The sequence below is a fragment of the Mustela nivalis genome (assembly GCF_964662115.1).
Source record: "Mustela nivalis genome assembly, chromosome: 19".
Classification (NCBI taxonomy): Eukaryota; Metazoa; Chordata; class Mammalia; order Carnivora; family Mustelidae; genus Mustela; species Mustela nivalis.
The window spans coordinates 1-24949 of record NC_139038.1 but is presented as its reverse complement, the minus strand read 5'-3'; the positions used below and the strand labels follow the sequence as shown (position 1 = coordinate 24949).

The 24949-nt window shown below is 59.9% G+C and overlaps 1 protein-coding gene across 1 annotated transcript in view; it reads right to left on the bottom strand.

Annotated features, from left to right (window-relative positions):
- FAM20C (FAM20C golgi associated secretory pathway kinase) overlaps window positions 1-23796 on the bottom strand; it is a 37335-nt gene extending 13539 nt beyond the window's left edge. The window contains exons 1-4 of the mRNA XM_082713899.1: window positions 22694-23796; window positions 20702-20880; window positions 12449-12527; window positions 549-641 (exon numbers count right to left, since the gene is read on the bottom strand). Coding sequence (XP_082570025.1) covers window positions 549-641; window positions 12449-12527; window positions 20702-20880; window positions 22694-23301 — 959 coding nt within the window. The 5' untranslated portion in view covers window positions 23302-23796. The remainder of the gene's footprint in view (window positions 1-548; window positions 642-12448; window positions 12528-20701; window positions 20881-22693) is intronic.
- Between the last annotated feature and the right edge of the window lie 1153 nt (window positions 23797-24949).

Below are 24949 nucleotides of genomic sequence, written 5' to 3'. Positions count from 1 at the left end.
AGGGTGCACAGCTCTGGGCAGGCAGGGGGGCTGCTGAGAGGCTCACGACACGGCCACTCACCACCCCCTGCCCAGCTCCCCAGCAGTGAGAGGCGGTGTGGACCCCGAAAGGGCATTCACATGTGGCTTGGTAGGGCTGTCCTAGGAGACGGGTGACGGGTGGTGGGGGAGCGGGTGTGAGACTCGTGTCCCCTGGTCTCACGTGGCCCCAGGGCTGACATCCCGAAACACCCTGCCTTAAAACTCCCAGCACTCGTACTCCTCCCCCCCTCCCTGGTGGGCCATGCCCGCCCAGGTCACCGGCTGCTCTGGGTCCTCTCCCGCCCGGCACCGTCCTTGGTGTGGGGTACGCAGCATGACTCTCTGGGTTAGGCCATCACAGGACAGACCCACCTCTGCGCTGCAGGGCAATGGTTACCAGCACGGCCTGCCTCGGTTTCTACTCTGCACAACGGGGTAATGACAGGACCCTCCCGGCGGGGTGTTGGGGGGACACCCCCCCCCCCACGTACGGTGCTCAGACCCAGGGCGCAGGCGGGAGGACTCACCTGTCCAGGTGGAAGGCAGCGATCTCCGCGTTGTGCCTCTCATAGTCCGAGAAATAAAAGAAGTCAGGGGGCGTCTCCTGCTCCCTTGTTTGCCTAGAGAAAACCGGACGAAACAAAAGGTTGATCACTGTCAAAACCCTCCAGCAGGCGGGTTCTGGTGGCTTGTGCCGCCAGCGAAAACAGGCTGTCATGCTTCCAAGAGTGCTGTGAGCCCGCTATCCAAGTCATCCTTGAAGACCAATCTGTATAAACACACAACTACGTAAGTCAGCCTAAAAAAGCAATAAACGTTGAAACCTCATCACTTCCCGCTTACTTTACGACACCCTACTGAGTGCTCTTGGGGCCGCTGACACCTGTCGCCTCTGCAGGTGCCAACAGCATAGAGGGAGGGGATGCGTGTCCCCCACACCAGCTTGAAATCAGCCAGCGAGGAAGTATCTGGACCCCGGGATGGGGATGGGCCAACTCTTCCGGCCAGGCTTTCCCTTAGGAAGGAGCAGGCTACTGAACACTGCGCAGCCCCCCACCCACCAGGTCTCCACCGCCAGCCAGATGCAGGCTCTCCAGGAAGGCAGAGGCTGAAGGCAGCCCCTGGCTCCCGAACCCAGGGAGCTGGGGCAGCCAGGAACCACCTCACACAGAATGAGGGGACTTTCCTGGGGCGTGAGCTGGGGGCCAGGTTCAGGCTGCACAGAGGCTCCCTCAGCCCACTCTCAGCCATCCAGCAGTCCACCTGCCCAGACAGCCCCCACTGCGAGGGTGCGAGGGAGGCTCTCTTGGGGCCACTTCTGAGCCCTACAGGAGGTGATCCATTTTCCAAAGTTCCATCAGGGCCCCCGCTGGTTAGGACCGCAGTCAGCTCCCTCTGCCCCTGCCCCTTCCCCTTCCCCTGAGCTTGAGGGAGCACCACCTGCTGTCTCCTGCTCTCCCACACCCACTGCCTTTGCTCGACTGTTCTACCTTCCTGGAACCATCTTTCCCTCGTGTCTCCCAGTGGATAAGTCAGCATTCCCAACTGTGTGTCTCACCTGCCCAGGGACTTGTAGCACAAAAGAAGTCCTCAGAGAGGTTGGAGTTTGGGTAACATGCATACTGGAGCACCTTCTGGGGCCTCAACAGTGCCCAGTAGCACTGTAAAGACCTTGACAAGGCCTGCAGCTATGTACTGACTACAGTAACCCATTTTGTTCGAACCACATTATCACACTGAACTTTCGAGAACTGCTGGTTGGCCCCATTTCCGGCTCCTGCTCAAAGGCAAACGCTTTCATACTACTTTTCCTGATGCCACAGCAAAGATGTCCAGGCTCATCCTGGACCCTCCTGGACTGGCAAGCAGACAGGAAGGCTCTGTCTAGAGCAACGCTGTGCTCCAGTCCACGATGGCCCACCACAAACCCAGAGCCCGGTCCCAGCCGCTGCCCCACGCCTCTGTAGCACGTTGCGGGTGGGGGGCGGTGAGCACAGCCGAGTCTCCTCAGGCTGGCTCTGTGTGCAGCCCTGGCATGACCCACGACCTCCCTGCCTCCAGGTCTCCCCCTCAGGAGACAAATGAACTCTAGGACCCCCTTGAGTCTGACATCTGTGCCCCACAGTGAGCTGCAGACAGCCCCTCCCCCAGGATTAACACGTAGCCCTCTGCCCTGGCCACCGGACAGGGCTCTCTGGAAGGGGGACTATCATTCTGTAAACACAGGTACTTAGCAGACACCCGAGCAGCAGGGACGACAACCAGTGCTGGACCTCAGCAATCCGGGGATGTGCAAAATCGTGTCAGGGCAAACACGCTCCTGGCACAAAATCCAGGTGTGTTCTGTGCCCCCGCCGGCACTTGTGGGGGCAGTGTCCACAGGAGGCACTTTCTAGGCTGGGCCATGGATACAGCTCAGCCTCGAGCTGGTAAGGATTTACCAAATGCCAGGGATCCTCCCTGCTCTGCAAACACAGGATGGGGACAACCAAGGGCCAAGGGCCTCACATGGGACGCAGCCCACAAGATGGGGACTTGAATGATGCCCACTCAGGCCCTGCGGCTGGCCTTGCTGGGCAGCACAGACCTCCCCACCTTGTGGGCTCAGCGATCCTCGTGGACCTCCCCACCTTGCGGGTACTGTCCTGCGGGGCTGAGCCTGCTTCTTGATGCGGCCTCAGTCCCTGGCCCCTGCCCAGCACTGTCCAAGCACGTTCCGTGGGGATGGGCATGTTCTCCATCTCACCAGTCCACATGTGGCCACAAGGGACTCGAAAGGTGCCCGAGTGTGTGCTCCGTTCTGACTGAACACAAAGAGGCCGGCCTGGCTCTGGCCGCTGTCCCGGGCAGGCAGCTCGAGTGGATGAGGCCTCTCTAGTGCCTCTGTCCCTCTGTGTGTGTCTGTCATCACCTGAGTAGGACACTGGGCCCAGATCCTTCTCTGCTGGCCTGTCTCTCTGCTTCACCTCTCCAGGGCCATGCGCATGCACTTGACCCCGGGGGTCCCTGGCCTGATGTGGCTCTGCCTGCTCTGCAGGTTGGACATCCCTCCCTCCACCTTCTCAGTCAGAAGGCCACCTGTGGCCACCGCCTCCAGGAAGGCCCTCTGGAATAGTTCTGTCCTTTCAGAGGCCTCTCCCTACCTGTGCCTGTGTGGCCCCACAGGGCACCGCGCATCCACATCCCCTCTCCCCCAGCTGCCCCACAGAAGAGGCGTGTCCCCAGGCCCAGCTCTATACCCGAATGGGGGAGTGGGAACAGCTGCTTCTTGGGGCTCTGTAGGCAGAGGTCCACTGCCAGCCGTCAGCGTGGGGACACACACACTAGTAACTAGGGTCCTCAGGCCCAGTCGGGCACACACCGGTAGGGCCCCCAAAGCCTTGTCCTCGTAGGTGGGCCACCGAGACCCAGGGAGCAGCGGGCTTAGTGATGACGCTGAGGGTCACTGTGGGTGGGGCCTGCTGCAGACCAATGTGCACATGTGCACACACGTGCACACACACGTGCGGGCCCCCTCACTGGCGCAGGCTGTCAGAAGGGTCTCAGAGAGAACTAGGACCCTGTCCACTGCCTTTTCTCTGGCACAGCCAGCCTCCCATGAAGAAGCCTCTGGGGGCGGGAAGCAATCTTTTCATTTCCTTGTGGGGGAAGAGACTCCAGGCTCAAGCTGGAGGAACGGGACTGGTCCATCCCCCCGCCCCCTGCCCCTCTCCTGGCCTAGAGGCAGGCAGGCCTTTGGGGGCAGCCCCACTGCACACTCCGTGGCCGGACCTCGGCTCCTGAATGCTCAGTCCCACGGCCTCCTAGCCAGATCAGCCTGCCGAGGGCCCGTGCAGGAGGGAAGCAGAGGAAGTAGCCCCGAGGGGGCGGGGGTGGGGGAAGCAGGCAGCCCCAGGGTGCTGGCCAGGCTCACCCCAACACACGTCTCATCTCCCCATCTCCTTGGTGCCTACTCCCTACGCCGACTATTGCCACCAGACACCTCCTGGCCCCCTCCTCGGCTCTGCCCTCCTCTCTCCTCACCCCTGCCGCCTCCAGCATCAACAAACCTCTCCCAGACCCAGCACTCAGGACTTCTCCATCTCTGCACCTTTGCCTGTGCGGGGCTCTGCGCCTGGGCTTGCTTCCCCCATGCTCCCCAAGATCGGCCTCAGCCCCGCGGGCTTTCCCGGGCAGCCCGGGGCCTTCTGCGGAAGAACAGGGCACTGCTACCTTAGATTACGGTCTGCAGGGCCTGGGGCAGGAGGGCCGAGCCGCGTGCCTGCTTCAGAACAGGCGGACGATAAACAAAGGAACAGGTAGAGGAAGAACAGGGAATGGACACAAATCGGTCTGCGGCCCCGAGCTCTCCCACCCCCACGTCTTCAGTTTCTACCTTCATCACCACCACCAGCACCACGTGCAGTGGCGTTAGCTGTGAGGCTAAAGAGGAAGCACTTCTAGGGCGCCTGGGTGGCTCAGTGGGTTAAGCCGCTGCCTTCAGCTCAGGTCATGATCTCAGAGTCCTGGGATCGAGTCCCGCATCGGGCTCTCTGCTCAGCAGAGAGCCTGCTTCCCTCTCTCTCTCTGCCTGCCTCTCCATCTACTTGTGATTTCTCTCTGTCAAATAAATAAATAAAATCTTTAAAAAAAAAAAAAAAAGAGGAAGCACTTCTATTTGCCAACTCTGGCTTTTGCTTCCTTTTCCCTCACGCCAGCCCCCCACTCCGATCAGGTCACACACCTGGAAAGCAGGTAGCTCTGGGCCCTGCCGCTCCGGGAAGAGCCAAGCCCAGAGGCTCTGTGACCAGGTTCCAGAACAGTTTCTGGTGCCCTCACGTCTCCCACCTCAGGGCTTTCCAGCGACCTCGACCTCTGCGTTCCAGCTGTTCACACCAGGAGCAGCTCTGTCTTCTGCCCCGAGGCCACACACAGGCCTCGGCTTGGCCGTCTTAGCTTCCCAATGCCCCTCCCCAGAACGACCCGGAAGGGTGGAGAAGTGGAGATGAAGTGCTCTTTGTCTGTGCGCTCAGGGCTCGTCTCCCCTCCTAGAGGCTCCGAGGTGCTCCCGGGGCCTCTGTGTTCTTTGGGCGCGTCTCCAGATGTGTGACACGCCTGTGAGTGGCTTTAAGGCTCCTTCAGGCTGTGAGCAACTTGGGCAGGGGCCCCGCTTAATCAGTGCTGGTAAGGATGGAGCAGGGAACTCAGGAGACACCTGAAGGGGAGGGTGGGCTCCAGTGTGGGCCTCCTGCTTGCTTGTTGCAAACACGGTGCCTGTGGGCCGGAGCAAAGGGCTAGGTCAGCCCCATGCAGACCCGGTTCCCCAAGGCCACCGGGGGTGCTGAGGGACTGTGCTCAGCCCCGACCCTCAGCTTCCCCAGCCTGGGAGGGGGTTCTGTGCTCTGGGCGTGGCCAGCAGACCCCGCTCCTGTCCTCAGAGTGGTCAGGACTCCCACACACGGGGGAGCTTGAAGTAGGAACAATGGCCAGAAGAGGCCCAGGACGGGCAGGTGGGGTGCTCAGGGAGGACGAGGCTGGCTCCCTGCTGGTCTTCCTGCTGAGTGTCCATGCCCAGATCAACAAGGGGAGTGGAAATCTGCCAGCTCTGCACCCCCGGCGACAGAAGGAGGCGCGCAGGATCCACCCAGCTGGTTGCCACCTGCATGTTCGGGTGCCGAGACATGGGCCATCAGCAGGACTCCTGCAGGGAGCCCCGACCAGCCAGAGAGGAGAACTCGGGGGATCTGAGAGCTGGGGGCAGGGGGCACGGGGACTCTTCTCTGGCCCGGGCCACGGAGCAGGGGACAGCATGGGGGCATCTGTGTGGAGTGGGGACCAGGAGGAGATGGGACATGGTGCCCTCGGTGGCGAGGTCCGCCCGCTTCCTGCCACATCCCGGGCGGTGCTGGAGAGCTGAAGGGGCTGCGGCCGACTGGCCTTTTAGGGAAAACCCTTTGGAAAAGTACTGAGCTCGCTGCACGGGCGGGAGACTGCACTCAGCTGAACCCAGTTACCCGGCAGCCTCTCCTTCCTCCAGGTGTCGTGGAGGAAGCCAGCCTCGGTGCAGGGCAGATGAAGGGCGTGGCCTGCCTGGGGCACCGGGCTTCTTCCTGGAGTGTGGGGCATGGAAATGTGGAAAGAAGATGCTATCAGACACCCTGGGGTTGGCTAGGCACCCAGAGCATGTGCCTGCCCTGGCGAGGGGTGGGGAGACCGGGCTGAGGACGAGCGTTTCCTAGAACACTGGGTACCTGGGAGCACAGAGCCAGCAAGTCGCCGTCCTTTCCTGCGGACTGAGAGGGCTGGGGGGCGGGCGGCAGCCTCTCCAACGGGCCCAGGGGCAGGAGAAGCCTCCCCGTCTGGTCACCCTCCTGGTGGTCACTGCCCCCATACACGGAGCAGTCAGAACCTGGGAGCCACCCACCACCCCGACAGCTGCTGAGGTCAGAGTGAGCCCCCCACCCCCGCACCGCCCCAGCCCTGGGCAGGCCTGAGCAGCGGGGAAATGGAAAAGTGTACACTCACTTTCTTCGGAAAACAGCGGCTAAGGAATCAGGCACAAACCACAGCCAAGCGCACGGTTTCAGGGAAAAGCCTTGGCAGCAGTGATGGAGGGTCAGGGTGGAAAGACGGGCAGAGCCTGGTGAATTCCGGAGGCCTGGATCCCAGGAAGGTCTCAGTCCTGCTCTCTAGGAAGTTCCTAAAACCTCACACCTCCACCCAGGCAGACAAGCGTACTGGGTCGCACAGGCCACGAGAAAGCAGGCAGTGGAGGCAGCCCCCAGGGGTACTCAGAGCATCCTATGCCAGGCCTGCTAAACCTGTCAAGGAGCTGCTCAGGGCCAGTTTTGGGGGCCTCCCAGACTTCCACATTCCTTCTCTCCCCGTCTCCAGAGCTGACCACACCCAAACTCCGTCCCTTTGCTGGGAAGGAAGCACCATAAAGCTGATCATGCATTTTTATACTTAAGTGAGAATGACTGCTATGTTGGACTCTCCCAGGAAATCTCTGGTCTGAATTTCCTTAAAGGGCAGAAGGAATTTTGCAGATGGAATTATGTCTGGGATCTAGAGATGGAGAGACAATCCTGTACTGTCTGGGGTGGAGGGTGGGTAATGTCATCTGGAGGGTTCTTATAAGAAGGAAGCAGAGGGAGGTCTCATGGCTGAAGAGGCCACAGCGGTGGCTTCGAAGAGAGGCTCTGGGAGACACGCTGTTTCCTCCCCTCCTCCAGCTTCAAGAGGCTGCCTAAGGCCTTCCTTTGTAATGAAACACATGATCTCCCGGAGCCTCCAGAAGGAACACAGCTGGCAGATCCCGTTGAGATTTCTGACCTCCGAGCCTGCGGGAGGACGGTTCAGGTGGCTTCACACCCCTGCATTTGCAGTAACCTGCCGCAGAAGCACAGGGAACTGATACGGAGCTGTTGGCAGCCCTGAAGCAGCAGGAAGGACATGGGATTTAGCAATCTTGGAACAGTTATGAAATCCGGTCCGTTTCCTCAGATTTGGTCATGCCATCCCCGCGATATTTCTGAGACTTTGAGGAACTGACGCAGAACATTTGGGGAGAAGGTGCCTCTCTTTTCCCAGAAGCCAAAGAGAGGTGGAATCCAGTAAGTAGCAGGCGAGTCCCCCCCACCCCCACCCCAGGCTCCCATCCCTGTCCCCATTTTAATGACAAGGAAGTCTGAGGTCAGCCAAGGGGAAAAGGCAGGTGCAGAATCACACAGGTAGAAATGGCCAGTGCTGGGTTCTTTCTTAAGGGATTCCCCCTCCCAAGGTCAGACACGGCTCCAGCTCTGGGTACTGGGACGGGCCCAGGGACTCGGAGCCAGTCAGGTGCCCAGCTTCTTGGGGACTTGGGGAGGCTGTGTGCAGGCTTGGAGGTCTGGCTGCAGGAACAGTCCCCCGGGCCCCAGAAAGGTCCTGGCTCCCAACAGCTGTGACTTCCACGCTCAAGTTCGTCCTCAACACAGCAGAACCCCTCCCTTCCTCCTTTACAAGCAGGCTCCCCACCCCCGCCCAGTTCCCCCGTCACTATTAACATCTCAGTGTTCTTTAAGTTGTGGGAAAACAGAAAGCTTGGGCTTGGTTAAAAATAGAGGAAATTGGCAGCTTTTTACCGAAGCCTGCGGGGGAGGCAAAGCCAACCGTATCCAGCTCCTACTATGATCTAAGCTGTGTGTGCGGAGTCACTCCCTCCACCTTCATGACAGCCTGCGAAGTGTCCCCGTCCCCCCCCAGATCCCAGCCAGTCAGAGAGGTCTCAGCCTGCAAGTGGGAGGCCTGGTTCAGGCTGTGCACTCGGGTCCACGGGCCTGAATCAGCCCCATGGCGCCCCAGAAAGGCTCTGATGTGGGAGGCTGCGTGGAGTGTGGGCTGGGCCCCATTCTCTCCACTGACGCCTGGGAACAGCTGGTGGAGAGGGGTCGGCAAGCCCTGCGTGCCCTCTCCAGGCTGGCCGGAAGCAGGTGCGCCCCCAGCCCCCTTGGAGCAGCGTGGCAGGGGAGGCGGCTCAGGGGAGATGCCTCGGGGAGCAGCAAGGACCCGTGGTCCTTCCCCCTTGCTGCTGCCGCTGCCACTACCACACCTCTGGGCTGACGGAGAGGGAAGGAGGTGTGCAGTCCTGGGAGGGGTGGGGGGTTGCTGAACGCTGGCCCGGTCAGTGGGTGCCACACGGCAAGCACGGGGACTGAGACCAGGCAAACGCAGAGCCAGAACAGAAGCGACAGCCAACTGCCAGGTCGGACTCTGGGGAAGGGGCCCCTGGGGGACTGCTCGGGGCACAGACAGCTGTCACACAGCTGTTTCAGGCATCTTAGGCAGAGCTAGGGGCCCCCTGAGTTCCCTGCAGATGGGAAACTGAGGCCCAGACAGAGGAGGGCCACACCTAAACTTTGTGTGTATCAGGGAACAGCACTGCCCGCCAAACCCTGCAGGACAGAAGCAGAGAGAAGGGAACGCCCGGGAGGAGCTCCCAGGAAGCCCATCTGCAGGTGTCCGGGCAAGCACCCTCAGCGGGCAACACGTGTGTCCGTGCTGGCACACACAGCAGGCAGCCACGGCTCCCTTGTGCCGGGCCCCCTGCTCACCAGGGCTCCCCACCAACACCCTCCCCAGATGAGGACCTAGTGTGGCTGCTTGGGTGATCCCCAACCCCCCGGACCTCCTGCCTAAGGGGGTCCCATCCAGGGCATGTCCACAAGCACGACCCACCAGTGTCTCCTCCCTGATCACCAGGAACAACGTGGCTCACGTCACTCCTGCTCGCCCTGAGGGCACCCCACGGCACCCCAACGCACCTAGGATCACGATTTCCCCCCCACCTGCTGCCACCCAAGTCCCACTTCTACCATCTGTCCATTGTGATGAGAGTCGGCAGAACTTGAGGGAGCCTGTTTTGGTGCCCCAGGCCCTTTGCATGTAACTGTTATCCCTGGAATGCTCTGACCATTGACTATCTACTCTAAAGGACAGACTTGGCCCCACTCACAGGCTGAGGTAGGAGCTGGCCAGCTGCGGGTGTTGGGACAAATCCCTGCTCCCCTCTTACAAGGATACACAAGGCTGCATTCAGGCTAACCCAGGTTCCTGGGACCAGGGTCCGATATCCTAGGGGCCCCGGTTCCCATTTCCAGAGATAACCTCGGGGAGGCAAAGCACCAGACAAGGTGAACGCTTTCCCTTTTCCTCCTGAACACAGCAGATCCCTGACTCACCAAATGAAGGCACAGAAGCAAAAATTAGCCTTTCCATCCTGGGTAATTTTCCCATCACTCACACAGCAGAAAACAACCACCTTGCCATCAAGGAGATATATTAAGCTGTTTAATATCAGGTTTTCGGCTGGCAGATGTTCTAGAAGGGGAGAGAGAGAGGCCTGTCCCTGGCAGCTACTTTAGCATGACCTTTCAGCCATGAGGCCCACTGAGTATTTCCTGCTAATTCTGGCCCCGTGTGGGTGTGGGGGGGTCTGTCTCTTTAGTAAAACACGCTCATCGTATTCAGATCCTCTGGCATACGTTCATCCACCCAGACTCTCTGGATCTGACCCATGTTGCTGGAGCTGCAGCAGCCTCTGTGGGGCTCTGTGGCAGCAAAGGGGGCATGGCCACTCCCCCCATCAGTGCTCACCACACCCGTGGCACATGCACACCAGAGAAACTTTGAGAGTGAGGGCCACAGAAAGGCCTAGAAGAGTGGGGAGGCCCTGGTAGAGTCGTCATGGGGCTGGGAGACGCTGTGTAACACACTCACATGCCCTCAGCCCTGGAAAGCACACCTGTTCCACAAGAATCTGGAGGTATGACGCTTACAACAAGAACCAAGGCCAGTCATGAAGACACGGGGTGCACCGGCCTCTGCGGGGCCTGTTGGAAACTGCTGCCGCGACCTGTGAACACTGCCCCTGCTGCTCTCTCGGCAGCGTTACCAGTACTGCTGGTAATGGTAGCCCACACAGGTCATCCCACGGGGGGGATGTGAGCATCAAGCAACCCAGAAGCAGCCCTCCTGCCTCAGCCTCCCTGTGAGAGGCCGCAGCCTCCCAACGGTCTCCCCTCAACAGTGGGGCCAAAACCACGAAGAAGCCCAAGGAAGCTGGAAAGTTCTACGAAGAGCCCATGCCCGTCCCAGGCCTTGTTTCCCTCCAGAATATTCCACGAGGAACCCACACCCAGCCCTAGGTTGCATACCCTCCAGTTGTGTGGACCCGCCCTAATCATCTCTCCTGAGGAGAGCTGGTTGACCACACTCCTGCATCCAGCCGTCTTCCTGCGACCGCCAAGCCCATCGCAGCTCCTTTTTCTCTACTAATTCTCCTGGAGGAGATGGGAACCTCCCTTTCTGCATGGACAAGGGGAAGGAGGTGCTTGTGCTCACGGACCCCTGATAGTAGCAGGGGTGGCTTCACCACACCCTGGCGTCGGGCATCTGCCTCAGATTCCCACAGTCCTGGGCTTCCAACCTGTCCTGCTGTCCTTCCTTTCGCCTGTGTGAATGATGTTCTCACCCCACCTGCTCCAGACTCCAGGCAGCCCCAATCCCAGACAGGATCCTCAGGGAAGACCCTGGCAGGACGTCGGTTCCAAGGAAAGGGAGCAAGAGTCCCAGAAACACCCTGGACCCAAGATCATACCTTCGGTCACAAGTTACCAACTAGCAGTTGTATTCTGTGTGGCCTCCAAGGCATTTGGGATGCTTCTCAATTAGTTACCACCATTTTTGAAATTTGAAAGTTAAGCAGAAAAAGAGAGCCATTATTATGAAAAGAGAGCTTATCCTAAAAATTGCATATTAGGACAGATGGTCAAGATCTGGTGAACACAGGCAGCTGCCCCTTCCGGTGGAGTCCGTGCCTGGCAGATTGCCGGCCCCCTCCCCCCTGCCAGCAGGCTCACACAACTTGCATGGTCCTTGTGGGCACTTGAGGGTGCAACCCACACTTTAAATGCAATGAACTCCCTCTAGCCAGCACACAAATGGCTTTGTTGGCCCTCCCAGGAGATGGTGGAGCAACCTGGGCCCCAATGGGATACCCGAACCCTGGCATCATCAGGATGGTCATCAAGAACGTGGATGCTGGGTGCCTGGGTGGCTCAGTGGGTTAAGCCTCTGCCTTCGGCTCAGGTCATCATCTCAGGGTCCTGGGATCGAGCCTCACATCAAGCTCTCTGCTCAGTAGGGAGCCTGTTTCTCTCTCTCTCTCTCTCTACTTGTAACCTCTCTGTCAAATAAATAAATAAAATCTTTAAAAAAAAAAAAAAAAAGGAAGAAGAACATGGATGTTCCTCGTGAATTTTCTTGAGGTAGCCTGGCTTTCAAATACTCCTCCACCAGGAACAGATTTTCATGTGCCACTGAAGGCCTTAATTATTTTGGTAGCATGGTCTCTACTTTATGCAACAGGAAACTACAGTCGGTGGGGGGGCGGTGGTCAATCCAGCTCCTGCGAGTTTTATAAATAAAGCTTTACTGACAGCCATTGTTTGGCTGCTTCTGGGCTCGGAGAGCAGACCCAAGGAGCTGAGACACAGACCATATGGCCTACAAGACTTAAAATACCTATCGGCGGGCCTTTTATAGAAAAAGTCGTCTGATCCCTGAGCCATGCAGGAGAGGCCAAAGTCACCTTCTTTAGGAGCATTCTTTGGTGTCTGTGTTTCGGTTCCTTGTTTACAACACTAAAGCTCACCGGGGTAGGAATGATCTGATGAGGGTTGGGAGAGGGAGGACTGGGGACACCAGGAGGGGCTGGGGGGCCGGACCCCTGGGTTGCTCACTTGCCTCGAGGGGGAGAAAGCCCAGAGCAGTCCCCCACAGTTCAGCCCACAACACCTCTGGGAGGAAACGCTGCATTTTCCGCCAGAAACCTGGTGCTGCTCCCTCCAGCACAGACCCGTCTCGGCACCAGGCACCCCCGTCCCAACTGGTCCCCAGCACTTACTTCATGGGTTTGAACAGCGCCTGCCCATAATTCTGGAATGTCATGATGAGTTTGAGCTGCGTGCCCCCCGACTTCATGGCTGCAAGGGAGAGGGAAAGAGACACGGGGTCACTTGCTGCGTGCAGACTCCCCCCTCTGTGGGCAAGTGAGACCAGCTCCCACCCTGGTCCCACAGCCCCACCTGGACCTCTGGGTGTGTCTGAGGGCCCCCATACTGCCTGGAAAGTTTGGGGTTTCCTGCAATAATGCGGATACACACTCCCACCTGACATCAGATGCTGGGGCAGAATCTCTCAGATGGTCTTAGCCACGGCCAGAGGGCAGCTTCTGGGAAGGCTGGCCACGTACATGTGCCCACCGGCAACACCTCCCCTGCCCCAGACACCTGCATGACCTACTCACCCACCTGCCCCACCCCACACCACTGCTTGCCCAGTCTGAGTTTCTGGGGTTCTACAGGAAGCCTGAGTGGGGTTAGTCTGAGGAGACCGAAGGCCCCACTCATCACAGGGGGCTCCACATGGATGCTATGGGGGGTGGAGGACTCCAAAAGCATCATGGTGGCTTCTCACCTGCCACGCCAGCTCAGAGGCTAAAGAATTCCTGAAAATGTCTGCTCTTCCCCCCAGACTGTGGCTCTCCTTTATGCTGATGGAGCTGAAGGAAGGAGCACACTCAAGGGTTTCCATGAACCGTGGGGTGAGAGGTTGGGCCTGGACTGTGGCCCCCTCAGGAGCCGAGCTGGCTCGCCTGCCGCACCTCCACATGGTGAGGGCTCCAGACCGTGGGAAATGGGCCACACGGCCTGTTGCCTCCATGCCAGGCACCAGCTGTGCCACTGTTGCCAGAGGAACAAGGGACAGGCAAGGTATCCCCACCAGAGTCTGCGCCCGTGTGGCAGGACAGACTGTAAAGTGTAAACATGGAGATGACCTCAGGCTTCTGTGCAAGAGGGCAGCAGGCTTGAGGGGCCCTCGGAAAGGCCTCTCTGGGGAGGTGACACTTACGCCGCTCTCAGCAAGGACAGAGGCTGGCCCGAACACACAGGATTTGAAGAAGGAGGGAGCCAGGCACATTCACAGCCTGAAGGAAGGTCCTGAGGTCCACCCGGCCCAGTGGGTAGGAAGGAAGTGGGTCCTTTCCACAGGGAGGGAGTGGTCGGCGCTGGGCAGCAGAACGGCCAGGAACCAGGCCCATGCCGTCCCCCACCACAGAGGGGGCTGGCTGCGAGGATGGAAGGTGGAAGCCAGGGGAAGGAGGCTAAGGCAGCCAGAGTGGACACCGGTGGCTTGGATGGCAGAGATGGGGGAAATGGAAAAACTAAAGAAATACCAGGGGGTCCAAGGAACCATGTGGTGGTAGGTGTGGGGTGTGGAGGGAAGAGAGGAACCTAGGTGGACTCCAGCCAGAGCAGTGGCGGATGGGGAGGAACGTGCATGGAAGTGAAGATTGAGGCCAGGTGAGTAGCGATGAATGAGGGGCGCCATGCTGCGGGAGCCACATGGGGGTGGGTGCCTGCTCGGTGCCTGCTTGGCCCCCTTCATGGCGCCGTGGTGAATGTCAAGACACGTAAGGATAATGCATGACTGTCAGTTCTACAGGTCGACCATACGCAGCTAGAGCAAGCGGAGTTGGGGTAGGGGGACCATCACATTTGCCTCGAGCGGCTGCTACCACCAGCAAGCGGGTAATGCTCGTGAAGCATCTAGAATGGGGCATGGGGCAGGGCCCATGGCCTGTTCAAGACTGTCATGGGACTGCAAAGGAGGACCAGGCGTCCCGAGCTCCCTGAGCATCTTGGGTGGCTCTCGTGGCCTCTGGGAGGGCCAAGGCCCAGCCCCACTCCTGGGCTCCCGACCCAGCCACTTGCTCATTCCTTCCTCTGCAACGTCTGTGGCCGGGAGAGCCTGGCTGCCTCGGACGCGCCCTGGTCTCGGGGTCCAGCAGGTGGAGCTGAGGGCACCGGTGCCCTAGACCAGTATGTGACTTGGGTCTGTGGGAGGCTCTTGCAGCCTCAGAAAACAACCCCCAACCCCCGAAAAATTCCACTTTGCTCCAGAACACTGGAAATAAGGTAAAAAGGCGCAGCCCTTGGGAGGGGGGGATCCCACGGAGAAGTACAATGCACGGGGAATCCTACGGAGGGAATGCTACGTAGTCCTCATAACGGTACCAGAGACTCTCGAACGATGTGGCAAACTGCTCCTTATCTTATCATTAAGCAGAGCAGCTTAGGAAGCGTGTGTGCTGTGTGAGCTGCCTTTTCTGGAAGGTGTGTATGCAAGCACGTGAGAAAATCTGGATGCCCAATTAAGAAGCCCCAGCCCCAGCCCAGTGCTCACCCCCTACGGGCAGAACCACAGAGGGTTCTAATTTCCTTTTTTCCCTTATCTGTGCTTTCTAAATTTCAACAATGAACATTTATTACGTTTTTTAATAAGATGAAAACAGAAGTGATCATTAAGAAAATTAGTGGCCTGATTAAGCCCCATTCGATGTCCCCATTTCCATGTAATAACTGGGGTCACACATGTGCTGTTGGGGACAGCACATCAGCTCTCTCCAGGGCCTGCAATCCTGGTTTTCTTGAATAATAAATTATTATGCAAATCTGGTCGGTTGAGTCATTCTTGTTCTGGAAGCAGATCTGAGTGCCCTGCTGACCTGTGTTTTCTGCTGCATTACCAGTTCCTCTCCACGGACCAAGCAAGTAACTAGAAATTAATGGGCCTTAGCATCTGCAAAGGCCAGGCTTTTGCTAGTGGCCCTGGACACCACCTTTCTCTTGTCTGGGGACATGTGCCTTCCCACTCGGGGCCACTATTCACTCTGCCAAGCTGGGGTTGACAACTTGGAGACACCTGGAAATCAGGTACGGGCAAAGCCCACATGCAAATGGCCAGCAGTCATGGCAAAGGCCAAGTGTTCCTCTGGGATGGGTGGGAGGCAGATGCTCCCACAGGTCTGTGCTTGGGGTGAATGTCCTGGCTCTGCTGTCACCAATGGGCCTGGGGAGAGGGTTAGGGCCAAGGGCCCCGGTGGCAGAGCGTGGACCCTAACCAGCCCTTGAGAAGGAGGGTGTGAGTTTGGGGTTTCTTCCTGAAGTCAGACTTGAGAAATCTGGCCTGCACCCGTGTCGGAGAGAGGCCGTGGAAGCGGAGGCCAACTTCTGGGAGAAGCCAGGTGTGCAGCAGGGGTCCCGTGTGAGAGCTGGTGGATGTTCCCTCACCTGGTTGGGTCTCCATGTTTCTCAGGGGACAGAGGCCTGTTGAAACATGGCTAACCTCCGCCCTGGGGGGCACCTGACTGAGCAGTGAGCCCACTGTGGGCTCGTGGACGCACTAAGGCCTCCAGTGGCCACGTCCCCAGAAGACACTCACCCCAAACAAGCCCCATCAGCCAACTTCTCTCCATCTCCACGGCCCCACCCAAATCTGGGCCTCACTGTCCTCAAATCACCAGCACCCACGAGGGGCACCTAACTGGGGGTCTGGTTCCCTCAAGCCCCATGGAGGGCACCTGTCATATACGCTCTCCCCTCCCCTGCTTGCCTCCTGCAGGCACATCCCACCATCCAGACCACGGATGTCGGCTCTGTCTTTCCTGCTGTCCCTCCAGAGCCATATATGCCAGCTACGCGTTCATATATGGTATCAATTAGCACGGACTACCGATCATTAATGACATGCACCAGTAGTTATACACGCTCACACACACTAACAGAACTAATATGCTAATGTTTGCATATTTGTATGCCATGAGCACTAAGACATCTGGACACCGGAGAGTTTGCTGTCTTTCCCCAGAACACAGCTCCCCTCAGAAGACCCAGAATGGGAACTGCATTTCTTAGGGTCCTCCTAGGAAGGGTCGAGTAAACCAAGCACCAAGAGCAGCCCCAGGAGAAGAGAGACAGACCCAAAAAGAAAAGGGGTGCCATCCCGGCCGGGGAACTTGATGGCACCACACCAAGGAGGCGTGAGCGCTGGGAGACACGGGACACTGGGCTCTGTCCTTAGTTCATCCCGCGTTGCACACCTCGGTGCTGGAAGGGACAAGTCACTTGAATCACTCAGCAACTGGTTTCCCGTGGAAGCCAGGATCAGCATCGCCAGGCTCCCCATTTCTAACAGGAACCCCCAACCCATGTTTTGGTGAGCCACCTCTTTTAAAGGAAAGAAATCTGCTTAAGAGACTGGTGGCCCACGCAAACACGCCCACGTGTAAGGCACTGCCAGGCCACCCGTGGGGGCTTCTGTCACCTCCTCTGAGAAGTGTGAGCCATGCCTGTCCTCAGGGATCATGGCCAGGCAAGTGGTCTGAATTTTTTCCCAGCCCTGCCTTGTCTCAAGGCCCAGGATGGCTCAGATCTGGGGGATGTGATGCCAGGAGCCCTTAGGTCAGCCGTGGTCTTCCTTGCCCACCCCAGACGCCTCCCCCCGATCACAGTGTTCTAGAGCCCTGGGTACCATGCAGAGCCCCTTCTCCTGCCCCTGGGCCTTGAGAGACATGGGCCCTCAGAGAGCAGCACAGTGTGTGTCTATCTGTCCATCATCGGGAGACACCCCGGGGCTGGCCTTGAGGGGGTTGCTACGAGCCAGGGACTGGAGGAGACTCTGAGGGCTGGGGTCCTCCTGCTCGGCCTGCTGTGAGACCTTGTCAGGCCTCCACCAGACGTCAGTCCCTCGCATGCACGCCCAGGATGCTGGAGCAGTAACTGCACTGCCCCCCCTCCCGCCCCTCTCAAGACTGCTGTGTGGCCGCTCACTTTTATCATGATAATTAAACTGACTTAAGGGAGGAAAGAGGGCACTGCCCCAGCAGGCATCCGGCACCCTCCCTGGAGCTAGAAGGAACACCATGGGAACACACCCAGCAGAGCCCAGCTGTTGTCTGCTGGAGATGGAGAAAGCAGGTGCCCAGGGCCCTTGACTGGGCTTTTGTTCTTGATCTTGGACTAGACGGTTGCAGGGAAAACTGAGGAGGCGCCCAGCTATTTGTCACCTTCCGCCTGCCTTGCCTACAGTCTTCCCTCCCGTAGGTCTGGGGTGGTCTGTGTCCTTCCTCCCAGAGGACCTAGTGCCTCCGGCAAACTGAGCATTTTCAGTTGTCGCCCCCGCCCCTCCATGCGGGAGAGCCAGGACCTGGAGACTGGGACCCACTGCCACCACCCAGGGTGGGAGGGGGACTGTGAGCTCTCTGGGGCTGGAACTGCCCTCCTGAGGAGCCGGCCTCTAACCAGTTAGGGCGGCACCCAGGCCCTCAGGCAGCTGCCCGCCCTGGGCTGCCCCAGCCGCAGTCTCTGTCCCCGGGAGCTCGTGACCGTCAGTCCTGGATGCTAGCTAGATGGGTGAGCGCCCAGGACTCGGGTCCTGGGGACCACAGCTCCTTTGTTCAGGCCCTGCCACAGCTGTGTCCCAACCCGGGGGGAACAGCGGTGGCATCTCTCAGCCAGAGGCCGTCTGAGTCCTCTCCGAGTCGGTGTGACTTCTTTTCCCTTTCCAGCAATCCCTGCTACAAAGCAGTTAATTGTGTCATTTATCCTTTGCACCCGTAATTGTGCATGAGAGCTACTTAATGATGCCCGGCCGGAGCCGAAGGCGCCGCGTGCCTGATCTCAGGCTGAACAGAGGTAGATAACGTCCCGAGCCTGTTTAAAGGCAGTGAACGGCCATTACAGAGCAGCCAGGAGCCCGGCTATAAATAAACCTGCCCGCAACGGCTGCTGTACCGGAGGCCACACGGGCTTCGCCACGCGGATCCAGTGGCTCTGAATGGGGAGAGTGAGCGGGACGCTTCCGGCAGGAAGCTCTGGAAAACTTGCAGGCGCCGTTCCTGGTCCCAACGGTGTTTCTGGGCTCGCCCCTCCTAGGGACCACTGAAGCTAGACGGTAAGGGGACAGAGACCTGAGCTGGGAGCAGGGCCTCCCTTTCCAAACTGGCCCGGCCAGCTCTGCTAAGCCAAGGGCCCACTAGGGGCTGCTGTCTCCAGCAGGGGCTTGGGTCAAACATCCGACTGGACGCGGAGGCAGACACAGCCTGGAAAGCGTGCATCGCGAAGAGATGCCCGCAGCCCAGCCCAGGGCTGGCCCCTCCCCTGCTGCTCCCTGTGGACCAGGCCTTTTCACAAGCGCAAACTCATTGGGGAGCTCACCGAAACAGCAGGGAGAGCGGGGTAAAGGCCTCCACAGGCTCGTCCGCACAGGCTGCTGCGGTCAAGGAGGCCCTGGCCTGCCCCCGAAACCCTCCACCCTCCCCGCACACCGACACCTACTGGCAGGGATGCTCTTTGGGCTCTGTTTTCACCTTCCAAACAGCTGCAGGTTGTTTGTTCCCTGAGCGCTACGGTGAACTTGGCCACGTTTGGGAATCCCCGCAGCCCCGTGTCCACCCCAGACCCTGCCCTTGAGTGGGGACCCGGCATGCACAGGGTGCAAAGATCTAGTTACTACTTATAAGCTTGGTCACGGGCACCGTCTTATCAGAACAAATGCAAGGTACCCGAGCAGCCACAAGCCCACTTGACAGATAGGGAAACCGAGGCAGAGAGGGGAGCCATGGACAGCTGTGGAGCGGGATCTTGTAACATTGTACTTCCCTGAAAACCATTTCTAAAGTTTCAAACATTGCTCTTGTTTTCCCAGAAAGCCCAGCCCCGCCCTGCTGCCTTGCATGACTAACGCCTACACTTTGTTTAAGCCCCGGTCAGACGTCTTTTCTTAGACAAGGGGCTCCATACCTCTCCCAGAGCCACGTGAATCGTGTTCAAGGCATTTAGTCTTCCTTACCGCGTCTCTGTTTCCTGTCCCCCTGCCCGGGCCTCTCAGGTCAGCAGAGACGTCTTACTGAGGCTCATTCATGCTCGTACCCACCACCCAGAAAGGGGTCTCCAAGGCCAGGGGTGTCCGAGGAAAGCTGCTGAACGGGTGAACGAGTCGGTCAAGTCCCTGGATACTTCTCTAATGGCCCTGTCTACTCTCAGGAGTGAAGGGGGGCACCCCGGCCGTGCCTGTCCATGGGACAATCTCTGTCGTGCACACAGACTGCTTCCCAGCACCCCCAGAAGGCTGTGGCGTCTGCAGGGAGGGCAGGAGGGAGTCTGGTCTTCACACGGGGAGGGCCGGGGATGCCTGGGCTCTGGGGAGATGCTCAGACCCCTCCTGTGCATCAGCTAAGAAAGGATACCCCGGCTTATTCCTGCGCACTCCCCTTCACGAAGGGGGGCGATCACGCGCTAGACAGAAGCCACATAGCCAGGCAGGTGCCCCAGAGACAGCTCAGTACTGGGCAGAAAGAGCCAAAAATAGTGCTGAGAGACGTCTGGAAAACCCACTTGCCAGCTGCAATCCCCTGTCTCAGCGAGTGGACGAAGCCCCAGGACACGGGGACCCGTGCGGCATCAGTGTAGTTTAGAGGAATACCAAGGAGATGGAGTCTGACTGCCCGCTCTACACATTGGGAGGGGACAGGATCTACCCTCACGTTACCCCGGCTGGCCTCCGTCCACCCCACTCCTGGCTGTGTGTCCCTAGGCCAGCTCCCTGCAAAGCCCCCAGGACTGTTCTTTCCACAGCCCGTCCCTCACTGTCTCCTCAAGGCACTGGTGACTAATGCGGACTTTCACAGGCAATCGCCTACAGGCCCAGGAACAATGGCACCGAACCTCCACGCTCTGAAACCACTGGGGACACATTTCCCTGAAATCAGTAATTGGATGCCTTTTTTCTGTCCAGTTCAGCAGATCTCAAAGTGCTCAGCAATGTGGCCTCTGAAGTACTAAGTGAACAGGCCTCTGCCTGAGACAGAGCTGAGCCCTGATCCCTGCCAGTGCTCAGGAAGTTGAAGGAGCAGCTGGTGGAGCTCTGCCCTGTCTCCCTGCTGTGCTGAGGGAGTGGCCCCGGCCTCCAGGGACACAAGCCCCCTTTTCACCCCTGGAGCGGGGAGACCTGTCCTCCGGAAAGTGCCTCTCCTCGGGTGGATAAGCAGAACGTAGCAGGAAGGGCTGTGCGGCATCTGTCCCTCCCTCACTGACCTAGCGAGGGCAGCGGTAGCCCCTGGACCACACGGACAGCATCGAGGGTGTCCCTCCCCTCCCTTTGAGGCCCTGCAGGCGTGTCCCTCTAGAAGACTGCCCGTTTTGGTCACTCCAGAGATAACATTCCATCAAGGTGCAATGGCTCCCCAGCTGCCCTGCAAAGGACAGCCAGCCCCCAGCACCCTGACGCCCTCGGGAAGCTCGGGGAGGGCACCTACCCACACTGGTTATCTTCTGAGCACCGAGGTCGCGCAGGAGGGCTTCGATGGCTGGGTTATGCCTGGAGTAGAGTTCATACCGGTTAATGCCGATGTGGAACTTGAGCCAGTTGGGGTAGGAGTCCACAGCCGCCTCCCCCGTGGGCAAGAAGTCTTCATTTTCAGTGCCTTCACGTGGCCTACAGGACATGCAGAGGACCCAGAATCAGCGGGGAAAGAATGGAGTCGTTCCAAAGCCAAGGTTCTAACTGTGGATCCAGACAAACGTTGATGTGTTCACAGATGCCTCTGCCCAAACAGGACCTTGCGAACGTCCCTACTTTTTCTGCAGCTGTTGTTCTACTAACTAATAACATATCTAAACTGTAATTCTCACTTACCGTCAGGAGACGTCCAGACAGCTATAACTAAAATCAAGACCGAGCCCAGAGCGTCCGTGCCAGGCCCTACCGCGTCTGCCCTGGGGTCACGAAACAGCCCAACAAGTGTGATGTCAGCTTGGGGTCTGAGAGGCTGTCAGCTCTTCCTGGGGACAGATGAGCGAGCCATCTTTGACCACGAACCGTGTGCACGCCGGAGACACACCCCGCCTGTCAGAAACCTTCCCCGGGCGCTCTGTTTTGCTTCCAACAACCAAAGGGAGAAATGATGCAAGAAGCTAAATTTGATTTTAATGAGAGCAGTCTTGGGTGGGGAGCGAGGAAAGAGGTAGGCACTCGCTCCAGCTGAGACCCGAAGTCAGGACCTGCCGCCCACATGGCCCTGACATCTCTGGAGGCAACGGGCCCCTCTGGGGGGAAGACAGAGCCTATTTGCTGCTGAGCCAAACGGAAAGTGGAACTTGTCTTAGCTCCAACCCACCTGCAGACGAGATCCTTCTGGCCCCAAGTCCTCTCCCACAGGGGCCACATCCTGGACCCCCAGTCCTGGGCTCTGTCTCTCCTGTGAGGAGCCCTGAGCCTGGGCCACTGCTCTGATTCTCAAGTTTCTGAGCATTTCCTTGAACCTGGCCAGCACACAAAGCTCAGAGGCCACCAAACACTTTGGTGTATTTAGATGGAAAAGCCTGGGCCTGGTCAAATTTCAGGGTAGAAAGGATTTTTATACGACGGCCTTCCCCCTGCATGGCAGGGGTGATATCTACCTGCAGCAGGTATTTGTTCTGGCCTTGCTGCTAGTTAATATTTCACTCCGGGCTGCAGCATGGGCTCATGCTGGTCTGTGTGGCTGAGGAGGGCCAGGGGGAAGGGTTTAAGCCAGGACAGTTTAAAGAGATGCTCCTGAGGATGCTTCTCCCCTTCTATGAAGATGTCACCCAACACAGCTGGCAGGGTTCCAAGGACAGCTGCTTTGGGCACCCCGGTTGGGAGAACCCTTTTGTTATGCCTCACTGGGGCCAGCACGCCCCTCTGCTAATTTTGTTCTCAGCCACCAGCTTACAAGACTCATTAGGCTTCTGCAGACTCTCCTGACGTGTCCACCAGAGTAATGTCCCCGAGCATCTGAAAGCTTGGCGCCAGCACCTCCCCAGGGTAAGGTTAGGGACAGGCCCTCCCATTCACTCCCTTGCCAGCTTGTGCATGCACTGCCTGACTTAGTTTCGGGAGCCAGGACCCCGCAGGGACCCCGCAGGCCACCCTGCCCTCCCGCAGAGTCAGCACCGACCCTCCCTGGACTCCACAGGGAGCAGCTCCCAAACCACCCAGCAGCCCTTCTCAAGGAGGTAGTCGTTCTGGAGACAAAGGCACTGCCCTGAGCAAGAGGCAGCATGCTCTCCTGCTCCACAAACCTCCCTTGCTGGAGAGGGGTGCTGGGGTGGGGGTTGAGCACTCTGCCAGGGGGGTTCCTGCCGGTTCCCGAGCCCCTGGGCCTCTTTAAATGAGGCCTGGGATGTACAAGGCCATTTCCTGGGAAGGCGAGCACAGATTAACAGCTGCTTGACGGTGTGGGGCCTGCCAGCACCCACCCTGAGCTGCCCTCCGCCTCACTCACCAGTCAGGATTCTCCGCGGCAGCCTTGGGGTTGAACCTGATGTCGCTGTTCACATTGAAGAGGACGTCGTCCTCCGTTAGCGGTGGAACCGGCACCTGGTAGAGTGGGTGTTCAAACAGCCGGGCCAGGAGAGAGCTGTCCCCGCTGGGGCCAGGGGGCGGCGCCGACCGACGGAGTCCGGGGTCTCGGAGCAGCGGCCGGTGCGCGGGATCGCGGGGCCGGGGACCGCCGGAATTCTGCCCCTGCAAGGCGCTTTCGGCGGGTTCGGCTGCCGCGGGCAGTTTCTCCAGCGAGTGGGATGTGAGATTGGAGGAAGGGTCGGAGCTGAAGTCCTGCAGGATCCGCAGCGTGTGTTTGTTGGGCCAGCCCGCGTCGCCGGCTGCGGAGGAGGCGGCAGGGGGCTCCCCCGGGCGGCCCCGCGCCTTGGCCCAGGCAGGCGCCGCCGCCTCGACCGCGGGTTGCGCGCACGAGCAGCCGGGCTCCCCCGAGGGCCGCACGGCGCGCCGCTCCAGTTTGGGCAGCAAGTCCAGCACGATGTGCAGCGCGCAGGCCACCAGGAACACCATCAGGATGAGCACGCGGAACCTGCGCACCAGGATCATCTTCATGGCCGCGCCGGAGAGCGCGGCCTGGGACTCCGGGCGCCCTCCCAGAGCGCGCTCCACCGGTGCCCCAGCTAGCCTCGGCTTGGCACGAACGCAGTGCCGAGGCACAGGTCAAGGTCCATCTGGCGTCGGCCAGCTACCAGCTCCAGGGTTGTCCCCCCGCCCACACCACGTGTAGGGCGCCCACCGCCAAAGAGTCCGCTCGCCCGGCCATCTCTGGCCGTACCCTATCGTCTCTTCGGAGTGGCCGCGCCCTCAGCGGCCGGGCCCAGAGGCCCTGGTCCACGGAGCTGGGTGCGCAGCCGGGTGAGGCACCGCGCACTCAGCGGCCGGCTTGGGGTCTCTGCGCTCATCCGGCGCGCTGGGGCCTGACGCGGCGGCCCATCTAGGCCAGGGCGCGGCGGCCTGTGGGTGGCGGTGGAGATGGCGCGGTGCAGTCCCCTCCGCGGCTCCGTGGGCCACGCCAAGCGCCGGGCCGGCCAGGCGGAGAAGGGGCGGCTCCTTCGGGCAAGGCTCGTTTTTTCTCACGCAGCGGTCCGGAGGCTGGGACCTGGAGGGGGAGCAGGGCGCAGAGCCGCGGGGACAAGGAGGTGGTAGGCACGGGTCTGGGGGGCGCTCGGAACGGCCGGGGAGGTCCCCGGGCAGGTGCAGCTGCCGTCCCCGGAGCGCAGTGCCCGCGCGGCCGAGCCTCTCGGCGCCCCGCGCCCCGGCCAGCAGATATCCGAGAGCCGCGGAGCCGCCCCCCGCGTCAGCGCCCGCAGATTGGCGGAGACGCAGCCCCGCGAGTCACCGCCAGGCCTGAGCCGACTCCGCTCCCTCTCCTTTCTCCTCCCCTCGGCCGCGCCCCGCGTTGCCTCTGCAGCTCCCGGCCGGCTAAAGAGAGGGCGCCTTCTTCCCTTGGTGGCCGAGAGAAGACGGAGAGACCCAAGAGACAAAGGCCGGAGGGCTCGGGTGCGGCGAGCCGGCTCCCGCAGGACGGGGAGCGCGCGCGGACGCTGTCGAGGGGGCCTCTCCGGCCAGGCCCCGGGGCGCGGGACCTCCGCCCGCCTGGGGCCGGCCGCCGCCAGCTGCAGCCTCCGGGCTCCTCCCCAGATGAGCCGAGGGCCGGAGCCCAGGCCAAGTCCCTCCCCGGAGCAGCTGGGCGTCTGCGCTGCCGGATGAGCTCCCTGCCGGGAGGCGACCTTGTGCCCCCCACCCCGGGAGGCCCCCTGCGCGCCCCGCACCGGGCCTAGGGGAGGAGGGGACGACCGGCCGCCACAGCGCCGCCGGAGAGACGAGAGGAACTCGGTATTTCGCCCAAACAGCAAATCCGGAGGGGATGCCGAGCGGCTCCTGCTCCAGGCTGGGGCCCCACCCCACCAAGGGGACACGCCTGCGCCTTGACTCTGGTGGCGCGGGCGCCCCCGCGCTAGGATTCGCTTGGCACGGAGAGGTACCTGGTGTTTGCGGAGGCCGCACCTCACTGGCCTCTGTGTGTGTGTGTGTGTGTGTGTGTGTGTGTCTCATTTGCTTGGCTAGGTGCCAAAATCAGCCACCCAGGCCTAGGGGCGTGGCACTTCTACGTGGCCTCTTCTGGGCCCCCAGCCCCCAGTAGAGAATATTAATGTGAATGTCAGTCTAAAGTTCTGGTGAGGAGGGTAGGTGACCCTGG